The 17,614-nt window shown below is 47.8% G+C and overlaps 1 protein-coding gene across 2 annotated transcripts; it reads left to right on the top strand.

Moving 5' to 3' along the window:
• Window positions 1-8,355: 8,355 nt before the first annotated feature.
• LOC111839506 (EGF-containing fibulin-like extracellular matrix protein 2) lies at window positions 8,356-17,399 on the top strand. Of its 2 annotated transcripts, none has more exons than XM_023803469.2 (11): window positions 8,356-8,513; window positions 10,963-11,265; window positions 11,825-11,873; window positions 12,136-12,438; window positions 12,525-12,647; window positions 12,949-13,065; window positions 13,575-13,694; window positions 13,846-13,965; window positions 14,413-14,539; window positions 15,212-15,407; window positions 16,180-17,399. In XM_023803469.2, the coding sequence occupies exons 1-11, from the start codon at window positions 8,406-8,408 to the stop codon at window positions 16,339-16,341; spliced, it is 1,728 nt and encodes a 575-aa protein (XP_023659237.1). In that variant the 5' UTR covers window positions 8,356-8,405; the 3' UTR covers window positions 16,342-17,399. The 2 variants fall into 2 exon arrangements, with proteins under 2 accessions (XP_023659237.1, XP_023659236.1); XM_023803468.2 differs by having other exon boundaries at window positions 8,356-8,549.
• The last annotated feature ends 215 nt before the right edge of the window (window positions 17,400-17,614 follow it).

Here is a 17,614-nt window from a genome sequence, read left to right as displayed (position 1 = left end):
TACTAGGGTGACCAGATAATCCATGTCAGGGAGGAGACTTTGAGCTACTTCAGGTTTTAAAGACTACTTTAAAACTGAGGCTCCTGTGTTTGGCTAAGTAGGTTACTTCTTCTTGTGCCTTGACTAGTTTGTTTCCTTGATTGGAAGACTCATCAAGCTGTTTCACATTAACATTAGCGACGCAATTCTACGTGTCAGGATCAGTGCCCATCTGGCCCTGTCCATCGTGTCTTTGCGTTTGGCCAGCCGTTCTCGCTGGCCATCCCGTTTGGTGTTACCCTAACATGTTTTCCTGCTCCCTTGGCTGCTATGTGGCTTAACAGACCTTGTGGTCTGTATGTTCTGTTTTCCTGTTCTAGTTTCCATTGGTGTATGGACCTATTTGTGCCTGTTGACTGTAAATGTAGCCCACTCGCTCCATGTCCTTCGTGATTGGTCAGTTGGTTATGGTTCCCACCTGCCCCTCATTTAGTATTATCAGTGTATATAAGTGCCTGCCTTTGTTGTGTACCTCAGTTGGTCATTGTAGTTGTTAGTGTGTCTTAGGATTTGTCTTGTTAATGTTCTGCTTCCTGTTTGGTCCCCACATTTTTAGTTGTATTTTTAATGTTAGTTTTCCTTGCGTTCAGTTATTTCCTTGTGGTTAGGTCTCGATTTACCTGTTTTGTTTTAACTCCTCGTGGTGCCTTTTCTTGTTGTCCCTTTGTGTTCTGTTTTAATAAACCCCTATTGTTGAGAGTTGCTACATCTCTCCTTCGTCATGCCCCACCGTAACAATAGGAGACTAACCAATCGGCACACAGCAAGAATTCCCGCTCCTTTTAATTGAAATGATAGTTTACAAATCCTGTCCTATTTCAAAGGTTTTTATCAGTTAAACTGGAGTTGAACGGTCAGTATGGTGGAGCTGGAGAAGGAGTTCTTGCAAAGTCTGAAGGACCTCAAGTGTCCTGGAGCAGCCCACATTATTTTATGAGAATTATAAGATTCTAATAATGTTCAGAGTACTGGGTATAGACCTGTTTGGCTCTGCCAAGGAGTTTGTTAAATCAGCTAATAGGGAACCTCCCCAGACCTTCAGCCAAGGTCATGTAACGGTCTTTTCAAAGTTTGCAGAGAACATCCTTACTATAAAGTTAATGCAACGTTATTTCCATGTTTCACTTTCTAACAAAAGTTCTGTCAGTGTTATCATGGTAACATTATTACCTGAACATCTTTTTAACACAATGTTGAAAAACGTTTTATAATGATACTGTATTCTGTATACACTGCAAATACACCATCCAGCCTTGAAACCCTTCCTAGAATGAAAAATTGTTAGCTGGGAAAATAGAATGAAAATAATCTATCCATCTGTTCTATGGTCACTTATCCAGTACAGGCAGACAGTGGGCCTGGAGCCTATCCCAGTGACTACTGGGCACGAAGCAGTTACACCCAGCACTGGATTCCAGTACATAGTGTTGTTATTACTATAAATTATTGTTTCAATTATTATCATTGTCCAGAAAAAAATAGATATAACTTTGCTTGTTAATATAGCTAGTTATTTTCTTTTTCAGAAATGAGGATGGGTTTGTTTTATGGCTGTGGGAGATGTAGATCCAAAGACATACAGTTGGGGGTGATCTTTTCAGGCTAGAATCTCTCCCATGTAGCACTGCAAAAAAATAACTGTGTCCAGGTAAATTGATCTTTTAATATTAGAATGTTTTAGCAACTTTTGCTGGGCACGTCTGTCTTTCTCCGTCACTGTGTCGTCCTGGTTAGCCCCCCCCGCGTCTCCCCGCCAGCCAGCGACGCCTCGCGACTCTGCTCGGGCCAATTCCGCGCCTTCCAGATGTGTGAGCGGCTCCTACAGAATCCCCGCCAAGCTGCTGTTCCAGATCCCGCCCGGGCGGCAGCCCATGCTGGCAGAGCGGTGCCCCCCAGTTCTGCCAATCCCCCCCCCCCCCATTTTCTCTTTCTTGACATCACTCTTTCCTGTCTATTTACATCTCCCTCCCTCTGTCTGATTTTCTTATTAATTGTTTTCTTATTACTTATTATTGTTCTTTCACAATGCTTTATTTCTCCTTTGTTTCACTCAGTATTTTCTTTCTCTCTTCTTACACTGTCACCGCCCCCATGCTTGCCAGCACATCCCCCCAGGGCTGGATTAAATCATAGCCTATCCCCGGATCTAGCCCAGGGCCTTGGCTAACACCACATCCACCCCCCCCCCCCCCCCCAGTTCAGGGCAAAATGAAACGGTCAGTTAAATCGGCCACTTGTGTCCAGGCTAATAGTGGCCTAGGGGCCCCTATCCACCCCCGCATGTGCCCCCCCACCTTGTTTCTGACACGCGTTTAGTTTCTGACACTTAAATGCAGACGTATACGCTCCCAGTCTCTCGTCCTCGCTTCCTTCTTATAAAATACAAAGTGTTAACATGACATTGTGTGATTCACCCTCAGACGCATCATTCGATGTGTAAACACAGGCTTTAAAGGGGGATGTCATGGACCACATCTGCATATGGCAGTGTGGACAATGTTATTTGCTGCCATTTGGTCACTATACGCTGGTGGGGGGAGCAGGGGGTGCTGGGAATTAGAGTGGAATTTTAGTGAGCTGGTTTGGTAAAACAAAAAAACAGCTGTATAAATAAACTGATTTTGTAAGAATTTGCACATGAGCTTCTAGGGAGACAATTATATAAAATTTCTCTGTTATTTCCCCAGATTCTTGTGTTCAGGTTTGGTCACCATACCTTAAAAAGGACATTGCTGCCTTGGAAAAGGTTCAACGGAGGGCTACAAGAATGATCCCTGGTCTTAGAGGAATGTCTTATGATGAAGCTGAGCTGAATCTGTTCAGCCTCGAGCAAAGGAGACTAAGGGGGGACATGATCCAGGTATATAAGATTCTAACAGGCTTGGACGCTGTTCAGCCAAAATGGCTACTTCAATATTAGTTTAAATACTAGAACTCCTGACCATAGGTAGAACTTAGCGGGAGAACATTTTAAAAATGAATTTGAGGAAGCACTTCTTTACACAGCGTGTAGTTAGAGTATGGAATAGTCTTCCTGCTAGTGTAGTGGAAGCTAAAACCCTGGGTTCCTTAAAATCAGAGTTAGATAAGATTTTATCAACTCTGAGATATTAGTTAAGTTCTCCCCAAACAAGCTTGATGTGCAGAATGGCCTCCTCTCGTTTGTAAATTTCTTATGTTCTTATATGATTTATATACAGTTGGCCTATGTGACACATTCCAGTTTCTCCCCATTTATAGGAGTTGCTTGGTAAGTAATGCAGAGGGGATTGACTGGGATTTGGACCTGTTGTTTCAAGTTGAGTTTCCCTGCCATTTGTCCCTGTAACACCGGTGGTGACAGTCATGCAATCCGGGGATGGGCAGAAGGGACAATGGGGGGGGTGAGAGTGGAGACAGGCGTAACAGAAACGGTGGGGGGGAGTGAAAACAAAAGTCTGTCATTTTAATTGTTGTCTGGGAGGGGAGTCAGGGTCTGGGAATTCTTACCGGGGGGTGCACTTGTATATACAACAAAGATCACGCGGGGAACAGGAAGAAAAGGTATGCGATGACTCATCTCCCAGGATAACGGTGTGCGCCCCCTGTTGTTCACTTCGGAAGATACATGTAAAGTAACCTGAAATGTGCCTGTGTGTGTGTGTGTCTGTGTGTGTGTGTGCGTGTGTGTGCGTGTGTGTGTGTCTGTGTGTGTGCACGTGTGCGTGTGTGCACGTGTGTGCGTGCGTGCGCCCTGCAGGTATAACACGCTCAGTGATGCTTTTGCGAGGGAGGTGCAGGGGAGGGGGCTGTCTAGGGGAGCTGGATGACATCACTGCCAAGACCACGGTGGCGCTGGAGAGCTGCAGGCGCCCTTTGGCGGAGCGACCAGCACCATCATTAATCATTAATACTGTGTTAATAGTCTAGTGTACGTTTCACCTTTTATTTTCGATGGTGCCCTCTTTCAGTTCGTTGGCTTTAAACCTGTGTTCAGAGTCGCAGAGGAGCTCAAAGGCCCCCTAGTGGAGAATATATATCAACACATCCTGCTCTCATGCACTGACCAGGTGAGAGTACCCTATCCAACATAATAGGACTGGTCAAAAACTACACTGTGGTAAAATTAGATTAGATTGATCCAGAACCTTCTAACAGAGAGGGGGGGAGAGGGCAGTGCTTGCTGCCCCGTTTCTCTCTTTCTTCTCCTTTCTTGCCTCCTTCCCCTCTTCCCGCGCTCCTTTTCTGCATTCTGTCTTCCCTCTGGGACTTTGCCGCCATATCGTTTTTTTTCGCCAACACGTGTTTTAAGACCGGCAATAGAAGGCTGCGGTACCTCTCCTTCCAGGGTTTTGCCTTCTGTGTGGTCAGCTGATTGAGCGGGAGCCGTGGGTAAGGGGAATTCTGGGTAGCCACACCCACTGATTTCCTGCCCTTTTTTACCGGACGGCTTTTATTATGCTTGGAACTTTTGTGAATTAGAAGCAGTTATGGAACAATGGGTGTCTCACAATACTAAGGACGCAAAGATCGTACTTGTGGTCTTGGCGTGACCTGTCTTGCTAACTCACCGTCCAAGAACGAACTTGGGACACAATGAATCATGGGATTGATCTCGTTTGGCGAGGATGCAATCGATGCATTCTTGGTATTTGGGTTGGGACAAGAACAACATCCGGGGTCTTTGGCAATGGAAGATGACACAAAACAGGTACGCGGCAACACAAGTACCGTCAAATATGCATATTGGGAAACACCCTGTGAATTCCTTTCATATATAAAACATCACCATATTGACAGTTCAGCTCCAGTTTAGCTGATAAAAATCTGCAGCTCTGACCTTTGACCTCAGAAGCTTTCGTTTACTGTTCTTCTGCTTCTCCAGCCCCAGACTCTCTGGGACCATCAGTTGATGTGGCAGAGGACATGGATGTGGACCTGGAGAAGTTCTTGCATGGTCTAAAGGACCTCAATGTTTTAGTTTTGGATAAGGACATGCTGGACCAAGAAAAGAGGTCTGGACGTACATGTAGGTGTTCCTGAGGTGTGCAGGAGTGCAGTAGGTATGGTCAGAAGCTTTGGGTCCCCACAACAACAACAGCAACTATTATTATTATTATTATTATTCATTTTAGTGTGACTCTCACCTTTATAAGTGGTTTGAAAAAATATTTTTTGGTAGATGGCTATCTGGTTGTGTTCAGTCTTTCTTAAGAATGACTATCGTCCAGGCGTTTTTTAATTAAAAAACACGAAACAGTAAGAAACCCGGAATAAAACTATACAGGATGATGTCACCCTGCAGTGTCTCGCTGTTCTGAGAATGTAAGGAAGAGATGGTATCTATGGCAACACCCTGAACAGAGTTCCTGCTTAGCAATAAGATTCCACATCTTATTCTTCTTGTACTGTTCCATGATCTCTCTACCTCTGCTCCTGTAGCTCAATGAATAATGCATTGTGCTAACAAAGGTTATGGGCCCAAGTCCTGAAGAATGCACACGGATTATAATCCTTTCCTCTGCTCTAAATTGCCTTGGATTAAAGTGTCAGATAATTCGATGCAAAAATGCCCCTCTGTGCTATTTCCTTTCCCTTCACCTGTCCCAGTCTTGTGTGTGCGGCCATGAGAAGTATGATCAAGGTGTTAAAGAGATGGAGAACTTTAAAGCAAGAAACAGGAGCCTACTCAACCATCGGAGTACAGGCATCGCACGGAAATCTGCTGCCCCGTCATACATGTCTGTAAAAGCCTCCTAATCCCGCCATCCACCGGTGACGTCGCCTCCTTAATTGCCGCAACTCTGGTTTCCAGAACCTCTCCAGACTCTCCAAAGACGTCAGAGCCGTTCGCCGATCTGGTACAGAGGGCGACTGTGGGATCTGGGGGATTTTCCTGACTGCAGAGTGTGTCATGCTGACTCCCCTCGACCTTGGAGCTGATTTCAGTTTACGCTGGATGGTTACATCAACCAGAAATGACTCTAGTCCCTGTATGAAGTCCAATTTTACTTCCATTATGGTCTCTGCAACACTCTGTTACCCAAGACTAGTCTTGGGTAGCAGGCTTTGGAGGGACTTCTGCTTTCCAATTAGTTTTTTCATCCTTAAAAAAATGCCTCCCTAAACACCCCCCCCCCCATCCTGCTTTACTCCTGCTGTACAGTTCATTGAGCCCTGCTGGATTGACAGATGGACAGCCAGGGACCCCCCCCCCCCCCTCCTTATATACTGCATCTAACCCTAACCCCACACTCTGGACTCCTTCAAGTTAATCCGTGCTGGTTTGTGTGTGTGTGTGTGTGTGTGTGTGTGTGTGGATTATGTTTATATTACATTGTGGGGACCAAATGTCCCCCACAATGTAATACAACCCTTTTGTTTGATGCTGTGGGAATCAATCAAAAAAGTAAAAATGCCAAAAGTCTTGCGTTTTGTTTGGTTATTTATGGTTAAGGTTAGGGCTGGGTACAGGGTTAAAGACATCTTGTTGGGATTAATGTTTTCCCCATAGAAATGAATGGAGAGTCTCCACAAAGCTATAATTACAAACCTGTGTGTCTGTGTGTGTGTGTGTGTGTGTGTGTGAGAGAGAGAGTGTTCTGGAGAGAAGCCTGCAGTCATGTTTGACACCAAGCCCATGGATGAATCTGTCCATCCAATCTCTCTTCAGGAGTCTTCACTGGAATCCCTGCCTGCTTTGCCTTACGTCTCATCTCATACATGGGATCTAATTTTCCTTGTGGATGAAATATAAGCAGAGTTCCATGATATTGTTTAAATAATCTCAGCATTAAAAGTCTTTGCCGCTCTGTGACCTCTGTGTCCTTCCTGGGCGCTTGTGAAGGTGTGGCTGGCTTTGTGGAGGTGTATTCATTTGTCTTGTGGGTGGGGATCATACGCGCAGATGCTCACATTTGCCATGACTATTTTACGAGTGTGTGTACGTGCGCGTCTGTCTCTACTTGCCCGCTTCCCAGCATGCAAACTCCATCCTCTGTTTCGTGCTTCATTTCGGTAGAAAATCTTTTTTTTTTTGGCCCATCTCTGTGCAAGTTATAACAGTTTATTCTAAATGTCCCCACAGTGTGATAAAAACCTGTTATTTTGATGTTATGGACTAATTCTTCTGATCCACACAAGGTGCAACTCAATTTTATAAATATCTGTGACTGCAATCAAAACACTAAAATAGCCAAAAGTCTTGCATTTTGTCTGTTTACTTATGGTTAAGGTTAGGGCTGGGTGGGGGTTAATGTTGTCATTATTGGGATTAGGGTTTTGCCCATAGAAATTAATGGAGAGTCCCCACAAAGATATAAGTACAAACATAATGGTGTTTATGTGGTGTTTGCACACCAAGGACGGAGAGGTGAAAGTCTGAAGTGGGTGGTGCTGGTCTTTGGGGGGGGGGGGGGCACGGTACAGCAAGGGAGGGTGGCAGCTGAGCCGAAGCTTTTATTGCCCAATAAAACCCTTTTATTACGAGAGAGGTGACTCCCCCCCCCCCCCGGTCACTACAAATGGTCTCAGAAGTTTCCGGCATGTGAAAAGCCCGCCAGCTCGCTACTGCTGTGCGTGAAACCTGCTGCACATGTGGGGGGCACCTCCTCCGTTACCTGCAGGTATTCCACGACTGTTTGTGGGTGGGTGGGTGGGGGGGGAGACGCTCTGTGTCGACGTGTGTCTCCGTGGGAATCTGCCTCCGTGCCGATCACCTCTCGTGTTCGGTTCCCCGGTCTCCCACGCTCGTGCCCCCCCCCCCGCACCGGCACCGCTCAGCGGCCCAATAACCACGTCCAGTTTAAATATTCATCAAAGGAATAAAGAATCGGCCCAAAATGACACCCGGTCTGCCCATCTCTCCCCTCCTATCTCACCGCATTCCTCCACTCTTCTTCTCATGCTATAAATATTTGGCTACGGCGGAGCAAATGTGGGTGGGGCAGTTAAAGGAGGGGGGCAAGTCTTTTAGTGGGGGGGGGGGGCAAGAATTATGGGTGGTGGTGGGGAATTAGGCCCATGGGTGATGAGTTTGTCGGGTGTTTGGACAGAAGGAGGTGTTTGCGATAGCATGTTTCTGGGCGGCAATGGGGGGGGGGGGGGGGTTGTCTGAGAGCAATTGCATTCAGGTGGTGGTGGGGGGGGCTGGATCTCCTTGTTTCAGTTGCAGGCTCTCTCACCCGGGAAGGTGATTAATCAGGAATGCAGAAGCCTGGACATTTGGGCCCAGGATCAGCATCTCGGATCTCCGGGGAGCCAGGGTGGAGGATGGGGCAGTGGGGGTCAGGGGAGGGGGAGGGAGCTCAGGGTGGGCCGTCCCGCTCCCTCTCTTTTCCAGGCAGCACAACCCTCCGTCTCACACTTTGCGCTCTGAGGCCCCCTGGATGCGTCACCATCCGCTGACGCCGGAGGACAAGCGCGCGGAGACCCGGAGCAGCGCACTTGGCCATCGCCGTGCAAACAGAAGGGAACGGTTTACTCCGGACCGAGGGGTAAGGGAGCGACGTTCCGGCCGGCAGCGCGCAGACGTGAGTGTGCCGTCTACGATTCTGTGCATCTTCTCCGCTCCTCTGAACAAACGTTTGCTTTGAGCGTGCCAGGAAAGTTTTCGTAGTGGGGAAAAGAGCCGTCGTTATCGCTTTTGTGAAGTTACTAAAATACGGTCACACTGTGCATCACTTAAAATCACAGTCTGGCTGCAGCATTCAGCCGCTGTGTTTATGAACCACTTTATTTATTTACCAAAGTTACTTTGAAAATCGATCGAGGCCCTGTGCCATAAAAGGCCTTCTGTCCACCTCGAATGACAAAACTGATTATGCTTTTTATTCAGGAATTCCTGAGATTTCCAGCACCCTGAACAATTACACCTCTTGTCATGTAGTGTCTGACACTGTCTAAATCCTCTGCGTGCCCCGTTACGATTGGCTGTGACTGAGCCAATCATCATTCAGGCGCTGAGCTCGCGGTCAATCAGTACCTGCGATGGGGTTCCATCTGCACTATGCATCACAGGAAATGAGAGGGCATGCTGGGTAAACAGAGGCAGACAATAAATATCATTTATTGCCCTTTAGGTGAAAGATGCGTAATATAGAGCAACGTACATAGATTTCTGATCTAAAAAAATTTCAAAATCTGGAAGGAAAGTTAGTGTTGTACCTGTGAGTTTTTTTTTTGCCCCACTAAAATATCCAGCTGTTAGAATGTAAATGTACCTCACTCAGGGTAGGTTTTGGTTGTTCAACAAAAAGTGTTTCCCTTTATTAGCTATGCGCACAAGCGACACAACGACCGGATACTTGTTATGCTAATGAAATACCTCAGCAACAACAATTCTGGCTCCTCCCCAGGGGGGGGGGTCACTTTAATCATCTCTCCTTTATTATCTCCCCATCTGCCCCCCTCCCCCCCCCCCTTTTGTCTCCTGCTGGGGGAAGAGGCCATGTGTTGAGGTGTCTTACCACATGCCTAATGGCCTTTAATGATTTCTTTTCCAAACGTGCTGAGGTCATGCGGATTTCTGTGGTGGATTCCTGTTCGTCCCTTGAAGGACATTCTGAACGACACACCTGTGGTGTAAATAAAAGGGAAACAGGTCAGGATAACCATGGAATCAGCACTGCGTAGTCAGTACGCCAATTTAATTTACAGCCGTAATCTGCTTCCTCGGAGTTGACCCAGTCTGTATCGCTCTCCTATCCTGCATTGGGAATCTTTAATTACTATCCTATCCTGTGTGCCCTGTGCCATGTACTGCCTGGGATAAGCTCCGCCTCTACCCCGCTGCCGCTGCCCTCCCCGACCCTGGATTGGCTAAGCAGCTGTGAGGATGCATCGATGTTTAACTTAGCCAGGTTAAAAAGTTTTTATTTAATCTCCGTACCACTGGGAGAATCTAAAGGAATGACAGGATGATACCCAGGTTCTGTTGCCCATAGACGTGTGCTGTTTTCTTTGGACCAGTGGTACTGTAAAGCTTAAACAGAGGCTCCTTGTTCAGTTCAGGCCCGATCTCTAGATAGATGGCAGGGCCGCCCCACTCCAAATTTCACGGACTAATAATTTGGGGGATTCGTTACCGGACTTCTTCAACCGCCCGGTCACATGACTAAGTCACTGGCGTAGCAGGGAAGCCGACGTCATTTCGGTTACACTAACCGCTGATCCGGATTGGGTCACGGAGACTCAGATCCTGACCGAGAACCTCGGGGGCGGTTGATAGGGTCCATGCTGACAAGCAGACGTAAGAACATACCTGGATCAGGTTGGAGACCACAGGAGACACCCCCACAAACACAGTGAAGACACGCGACATGCGTGCATATGCACGGCCAAGGCGGGATTTGAACCCACACCCATGGAGAAGTGACATAAACACACCATCTGTTGCCCAACATGCCACCCTGGTTACCAGCTGCTGTCAATATACAGGATTCATCTCCAGTCTCCCTCAGAATGATGTCACTTATGGTATATCTTTCCATTAACATGCAAGCAATCTGTTTGCTAGCACTGAGCGTAGCACGGCCATTAAGAGGCTGAACTTGTGAGATAATATGCAGAGTGAGGGCCCCTAGTACTTCCAAGTGACTCATTTTCTACTTGTCTTATTTCCGTCAATCATATAACTGCTTTTCCTGGTCGGAGGGAGGGAATACATAAAATTCTAAACTTATATCATGTAAATTTTGACTATCTTGGATGGAAGGGCTCAAGGTGACATTTTGTCAGGGGGGCCCGGGATTTCTAGTCACGCCCCTGACTGGAGTACATCCTGGATGGGATGCCAGCCCAGAACCTCGCAGGGCACGTGCAAGATTTTAGAACAATGTGTTGTAGAAATATCGCGGCCGCTAGGGGGCGAACTCCGCATACAGTGCCGCATACAATGCTATTCTGGAGTTAATGCCAACCTGTTTCTTTCTCTCCCTCCTACAGATTCGACACCCCCACGGCGATCACAACAGCAGGAATACTGCAGCATCTGTTTACCTGTCAGCCTACTCTGTGTGTGATTCGCATGTGTCACCGTATGAGTGGCTGACAGGCTTCAATCGCGCCAAACACAGCCCCCCCCCCCCGGTCTGGCAGAGAGCGTGCGGACGTGTCCGCGTACCTGTCCGCGTCTCCGTGAGCATGAGAAGCGCACGCATGCGGTGCTGCGTGCGCGTGACCCTCCTCCTCCTCCTCCTCCCCCCCTGTGCTATTTCTCAGCTGTCTGTGGAAACTGACAACTACACGGTAAGAGAAAGGGGGGACGCTCGCTCCATCCCCGCGCCCGCCCCCCGTCTCTCTCCCTCTTTTCCCTCATCTGCTCCTCCACTTGTTTTTCATCATCTTTTCCCACCCTGTTCACTCAGCCTCTTATCTATGATTCTCCCCATCTCTCTCTCCCTCTCACTCTGCAACTCCGTTTCTTACATCCCCATAAATCAGAATCAGAATCCAAATTCTTTTATTCGGCAAGTACAACAAGTACTGTACAACCAGTTTGTTTCGGTGCAGGTGGTGGCGTGAAATATAACAAAACGTACAAAAAAGTACAAAAAAAAAACAATGAACAGAATAAAAATAAGATATGAATAGAAATAAATATAAAGAAATGCCGAATATAAAGAAAACAAAGAAAAGCCGAAACCCATTTAAGTCTTTGCGTTTTGCAGAAACGTTCCCTTCGAATTCCATGTGACCAAAGTGTACTTACGTTTTGCTAATCAGTGGTGAGTAAATGTAGCTTTGAAATGTGCTGCACATAAGCCTCAAGACCCCGGTGTGTGTATGTGTGTCTCACCTTGCCCAGGAATGCACAGATGGATACCAGTGGGACGCACAGGCTCGACATTGTCGAGGTGGGTGTGGCCACGTCATCGCTAAACACAAACTGAAAATGACAGAGACTCGAGTTTAGTCAGTGTTACTGCGCCGGTACAGCAGAACTTAAACGAATAAAATTAAATCGTTAACATATGCTACTTTAATCTCATATTATTGATTTTGAGTTCCCATTATTACCGTAATTCCGTATCTTTCCTGTATTTTATTATACAGTATTTATTTTCCCATATTAATAGAAGCCCCTATCTCTCTCCTTCACTGATTTTTCTCCATCAGACATTAATGAGTGTGAGACCTTTCCGGAAGCCTGCAAAGGCGAGATGAAGTGCTTCAATCACCATGGTGGCTACCTGTGCCTCCCTCGCTCCGCCTCTGTCATCACCGCCCCTGAGCATCCCGGCCTGCTGGAGCTTAACCAGGCGGAGCTCGGCCAATCAGAGCGTGGGCATTCTGAGCTCGGCCAATCCCAGTCCAGTCGACCGGAGGCAAACCAATCACAAGCAAGCCTTCCTATGCACCCCAGTGAGGCCTTCAATCCCTGCCCTGTGGGGTACATGGCTCAAGGGGAAAGCTGTGTTGGTGAGTCACACCTTTCTGTTTGGGCCACACCATCCGACAAGCCACGCCCCCACTGATTCATCCACCCCCCCACACCCCCCCCGCAGATGTGGACGAGTGTGAGACTGGCCTCCACACCTGCCTGCCCAGCCAGGAGTGCGTCAACACCCATGGCACCTACAACTGTCACTGTCCCGACGGCTACAGCAAGATCGGCGTCGAATGTGTCGGTGGGACGCGATCCCATGACCACGTGGTGCTCCTAATGCTCTGACACGTTTCATGCCCTGGAATCCTCATGTCATCTCTCATTCTGTTTATCCCCTGTGCTGGCCATCACCCCCCTCTTCTCCGTCTCCTTCTCTTTTCTTCTCCTTCACTTCCCTTTGCTTGTTATTCATCCCCTTTCTCATTTTCACCTCTCTACCTCTTTTTCTGCCTTCCTTTTGTTTTTGCCATCCTCCTCTCCCTTTCACTCTTCCTCTCTTTCCTTCTATTCTCTTTTTCTCTCCTCTACCCCTCCCCCCCCAGACATCGATGAATGCCGCTACAGATACTGCCAGCATGGATGCATCAACATGCCTGGATCCTTCGCCTGTCAGTGTGAGCCTGGCTTTCAGCTGGCAGGCAACAACCGGTCCTGTACAGGTAGGACCCGCCCCCATCTGTCAGGACCCGCCCCCATCTGTCAGGACCCGCCCCCTCACCTGCCTGTCAGCCTGAGATGTAACTAGGGTGACCACCTAATCCATGTCAGGATGGATACTATGAGCTACTTCAAGCTTTACAAACTAATTTAAAACTAAAAGACTTCTGTACTGAGCTAAATTGTGTGGTTTGTCTTGACTGGTTTGTTTGCTTGATTGAAAGTCTCATCCAGCTGTTTCGCATTAACATTAGTGACACATGCATGACTATATGAGACCAACCAATCAGCACACAGCAAGAACTCACTCATAGTGTCCCTCCTGGTAGGGATTAGGTCATCAGCCTAGCTGTAACCTAAAAGCTAATGTTGCTCTTCTAATGTTCTCTTACCCGTAACGTATATATATAAATATATTTAAATTTGCCAGAAAAAAACAAAAAAAACAAAAATGAAATTCACCAACAGGTGGCGCAATGGTTAAGGACGTGCACTTTTTTTCATCCTCCAGATGTAAATGAGTGTGAGATGGGCACCCCCTGCCAGCAAAGGTGCTACAACACGTACGGCTCTTTCCTGTGCCGCTGCGAGCAGGGTTATGAGCTGGGGCCAGACGGTATTTCCTGTAACGGTAAGCAAGGCGTCGCCTCCCGTCCGGCTGTGACGACAGGCACTCCCACCGGTGTGAGAGAGAGAGAGAGAGGGAGGGAGAGAGACGGTATGTACACGGCCCTAATCATGCTCTCTGCATGGGACTTTTCCGTTTCCCCTTCCCTTGGCAGACATCGATGAGTGCAGTTACTCCACCTACCTCTGCCAGTACCGGTGCATGAATGAGCCCGGAAAGTTCTCCTGCGTGTGTCCCGAAGGCTACCAGCTACTGGGGACGCGTCTCTGCCAAGGTAGCGGGGACATTTCATTCGTCATCGTCCCCGTCATCGTCGCCCACTGCTGTGTTTGGATGTCTCACATGCAGAAATCATTCTAATAATTAGTGATCCCTTTTCAAAGCAAACTTAATGTACTAATTGTCAGATGTGAATACTTACAGGACTGTCATTTACTTTTTAAGTGGCTTACACTTTTCACCTCTGCATTGTGTATTTTGGTCTCATGCGGCACCACATTGTGCATCAGATTAAAGGGTTTCCTGGGATTTTTTGCTACATGTTGGTGCCTTAACCCCCACGCCCCCTGCTGGCCAGTGAATCCATACTATCACACCACATCGCCATCATAGAATTAGAACTTTACTGATCCCAGAGGGGAATTCTAGAATTCTTCAGCCCTGTTCCTCCCGCGACAGCCCCTCGTGTCATTCATCGCACCCGCTTCTCGCCTTCTTTCAGACGTGGACGAGTGTGAGACAGGCTCGCACGACTGTGCCGACGGGCATACCTGCGTGAACGTCCACGGGGGCTACCACTGTGTGGACACCAACCGTTGCCAGGAGCCCTACGTGCAAGTCACTGACAAGTGAGCAGCCAGAGAACAGAGATTCACGCGCACCGGTGTGCGAGAATGCATGCACACGCACGTAGCCATGCACAGACACACGTGCAGCAGCACACACGCAAAAACACACCTAAGGTCCAGGCACACATGTACGGGAGGCTCAGGTGCGCAATACTTCCTGTTTGTCTCCCATCCAGTAAAAATGAACATTTTAAAACCACCATAATGCATCTGTTATTGGAAATTAAATCCACTCATTTCCCTCTTGCTCTCTTTTCTAAGTTTGACACGGTGGGTTCTGTCACCAGCACCACTTGTCCTGAGGATTTTAGAAAAGCCTCCATATTTGGTTATAAAATGATGTTTGGGCTCCCATGACCACTAGGGAAAGGATTGTGTGGGCCGTGGGCTGGTGTAAATGTCGGGAGAGCCGCTGGCCTTCTCACGGGGAACGGGCTCACAGCAGAGTGACTGATTGTGCCACAGAGGCACGTGCTGAACATGAACAGATTTTGCAGAATCTTCCGGTAAAAGACACCAAGCCGGGCATATTGAGGCAGTCTTCCTTGAGAGAAGGTCATGGGGGCGGGGGGAGGGAACTAGGCCCTCTGAAGAGTTTGGTTCCCCTGCACCCTTGCTGCCAGGCTGGCTGATATCGCATGGTTGATTCCGGATACTCTGGTCCCACCGCAGCCGCTGTGTCTGCCCCGTCGTCAAGCCCGGTTGCCGGGAGCTGCCATTCTCCATCGTGCATCGCTACATGAGCGTGGTGTCTGAGCGCTCGGTCCCGTCGGACATCTTCCATGTCCAGGCCACCAGCGTCTACCCCGGGGCCTACAACACCTTCCGCATCCGCTCTGGGGACGCTAATGACAACTTCTACATCCGGGTGAGTCCAGCCCTGCCAGCCCTTAACCCTAATCTCTCCATTTTGACTCCTCTGGGTTTCTTTCTTCCATCGCTCCACCAATCCCATTTTTGCTAAGTCCAGACAGTCTCCGGCTCTCCGTCCTGATCCGACGGGAATGTGCTTTCGCACTCCAGGCTCCGAGTCAAAAGCCGATATTCCTTGACACCCCGTATGCCGGGCTCAGCTCAGACTGCTGGCTCTGATTGGCAGACAGGGTTTGGGAAATTGGCGCTTTGTGATGTCACAATGGCAAAGGAATGTCTCAAATGTAACAAACACGGAGGTTCTGGAACACAGAGGTCAGGTGCGAATAAGGAGCCTACAATGGGCCCAGAGAAAGAGAGGAGAGACCAACAAAACATAGATCAATGCTGTTAAGTCTCTAAACAAGTTCTCTACATTTGCAGACATGCTGTATGATTTTCCTGGGTCAGTAATGTCAGATATAGAAACTGTCAGGCTTTGGCTTGTTATAGAATTTTGCTCACTGAACTTCCAGAAAACATCAGTATTTTAAGGTGCATGAGGTCTTGATAATGATTATTCCTTTTGTATCTGTACATCAGCTGCTTAAATTTAATATTCCTGTCATTAAAGTCAGTGAGCTATGACACCACAGTAAGAATATGGTGATCACTGCCCCCTGGTGGTAAGGTATTAAGATCCCGCACACTGCTTAGTATAATTTAATAACATGGGTATCTACAAAACCAGTGACTTGCTATCTCTTCTGCGTCATCCCTCATGACAGCAAATCAACAACATCAGCGCCATGCTGGTTCTGGCTCGGTCAGTCACCGGACCCAAGGAGTACGTCCTGGATTTGGAGATGGTGTCCGTCAATCCCCTGATGAGCTACCAGAGCAGCTCCGTCCTGCGCTTGACCGTGTTCGTGGGGCCCCACGCCTTCTGAAGACGTGGGTGGGGGGGGGATGTGAGATAATCGGGAGGATTCCCGGCAAGTTGGGACAAATGATGGAGGAGGAAGAAGAACCGACTTCGCATCAGAGTACAAGCTGTACTAATAATTATTATAAAGTAGGAACTGGAGAGAAATGCAAGCTCAGACTTTTTTAGCGAGATGTTCTGATGTACAGATAAAAGATTGTATTTCGGTTAAAAGGCAAAAGAAAGTGAAATTCACAGATCTGCTAACTGTGGGCTTCAAACCGAATAAGCGCTGTGTGGTCAGCGTCCTCGTTTGGCCTTGTCAAATCCAGAAACTCGCTCGTTGCGACGCACCGAAGACTCCGTCGGTGAGTCAAGCCATTTGAGAGACGGAAAAACATTAGGCAGGTGACCCAGGACTAGCATCCAGTCCTGATGAAGACCAAAACCAGCCCCCAACTCAACCCACTGCCGATTCCCCTTAGAGAATGGAACACAGTCTCTGACAGGACTATGGTCGCTCCATCCCCATCCTATTCCCTTTTTCTAGCCTCTTTTGTGGCTCTCTGTGGTTTACATAATGGGCCCCTCTCTCACCCATCCATGGACCTAATAACCTTCTGGTAACTAGTGCCCCATTTGCAGAGGCATAGAGAGTTGGACAGCAATGGCTGTTGAGAAACAGAGGCCCGCCATTTTTTCACGCCCTCTCATTAATAACCCAGGAAAAATACACCTTTGTACAATTTATAACACAAAGTATGTCACTTTGGAGATGTGACCGTTCAAAAAGACATAAAGGGCTAAATCCAAACTGAATTAAATGTATATATTACACAGGGATCCATCAGCAAAGGGGTCCTCTGGATCAGGCAGGAGATGAAATCATCAACAGGGCGGCCATGTTCAAAATGGGCATTATGCTTTATGCTGGCAAAAAGCCCCATTCCCACCTTCTCAAATTACTCCAAATCGAATTTGCAGTTTAATTTTTTAGTTCTATGTATTGTTTGTAATTGCGGTGTATCTGTTAAAGATTTTGTACTTTTGTTAGAAATTAGTGATGAAATTAAAGGATTTGGAAAAAAGGGGTATATGCTTCTTCTTTTTTTCGTCCCTTTTTACGATCACTGTGATCCGCTTATTAACCCCCCCCCCCCCCCCCCATCCATCCACCCACCTTCTCACCGCTAACCTTCCTGCTGCCCTCCGTCTTTAGAGATTGGGACACTCTGTTCTCCTGCGACCGCGATAAAAAAGTGCACGCTGTGCTTTTGACAGTGCGTGTGCGTGCGTAC

This window comes from Paramormyrops kingsleyae, chromosome 24, assembly GCF_048594095.1.
Source record: "Paramormyrops kingsleyae isolate MSU_618 chromosome 24, PKINGS_0.4, whole genome shotgun sequence".
In the NCBI taxonomy this organism is placed as follows: domain Eukaryota; kingdom Metazoa; phylum Chordata; class Actinopteri; order Osteoglossiformes; family Mormyridae; genus Paramormyrops; species Paramormyrops kingsleyae.
Note: the sequence above shows the minus strand (reverse complement) of the source record. Positions and strands in the feature narration are given on the sequence as shown.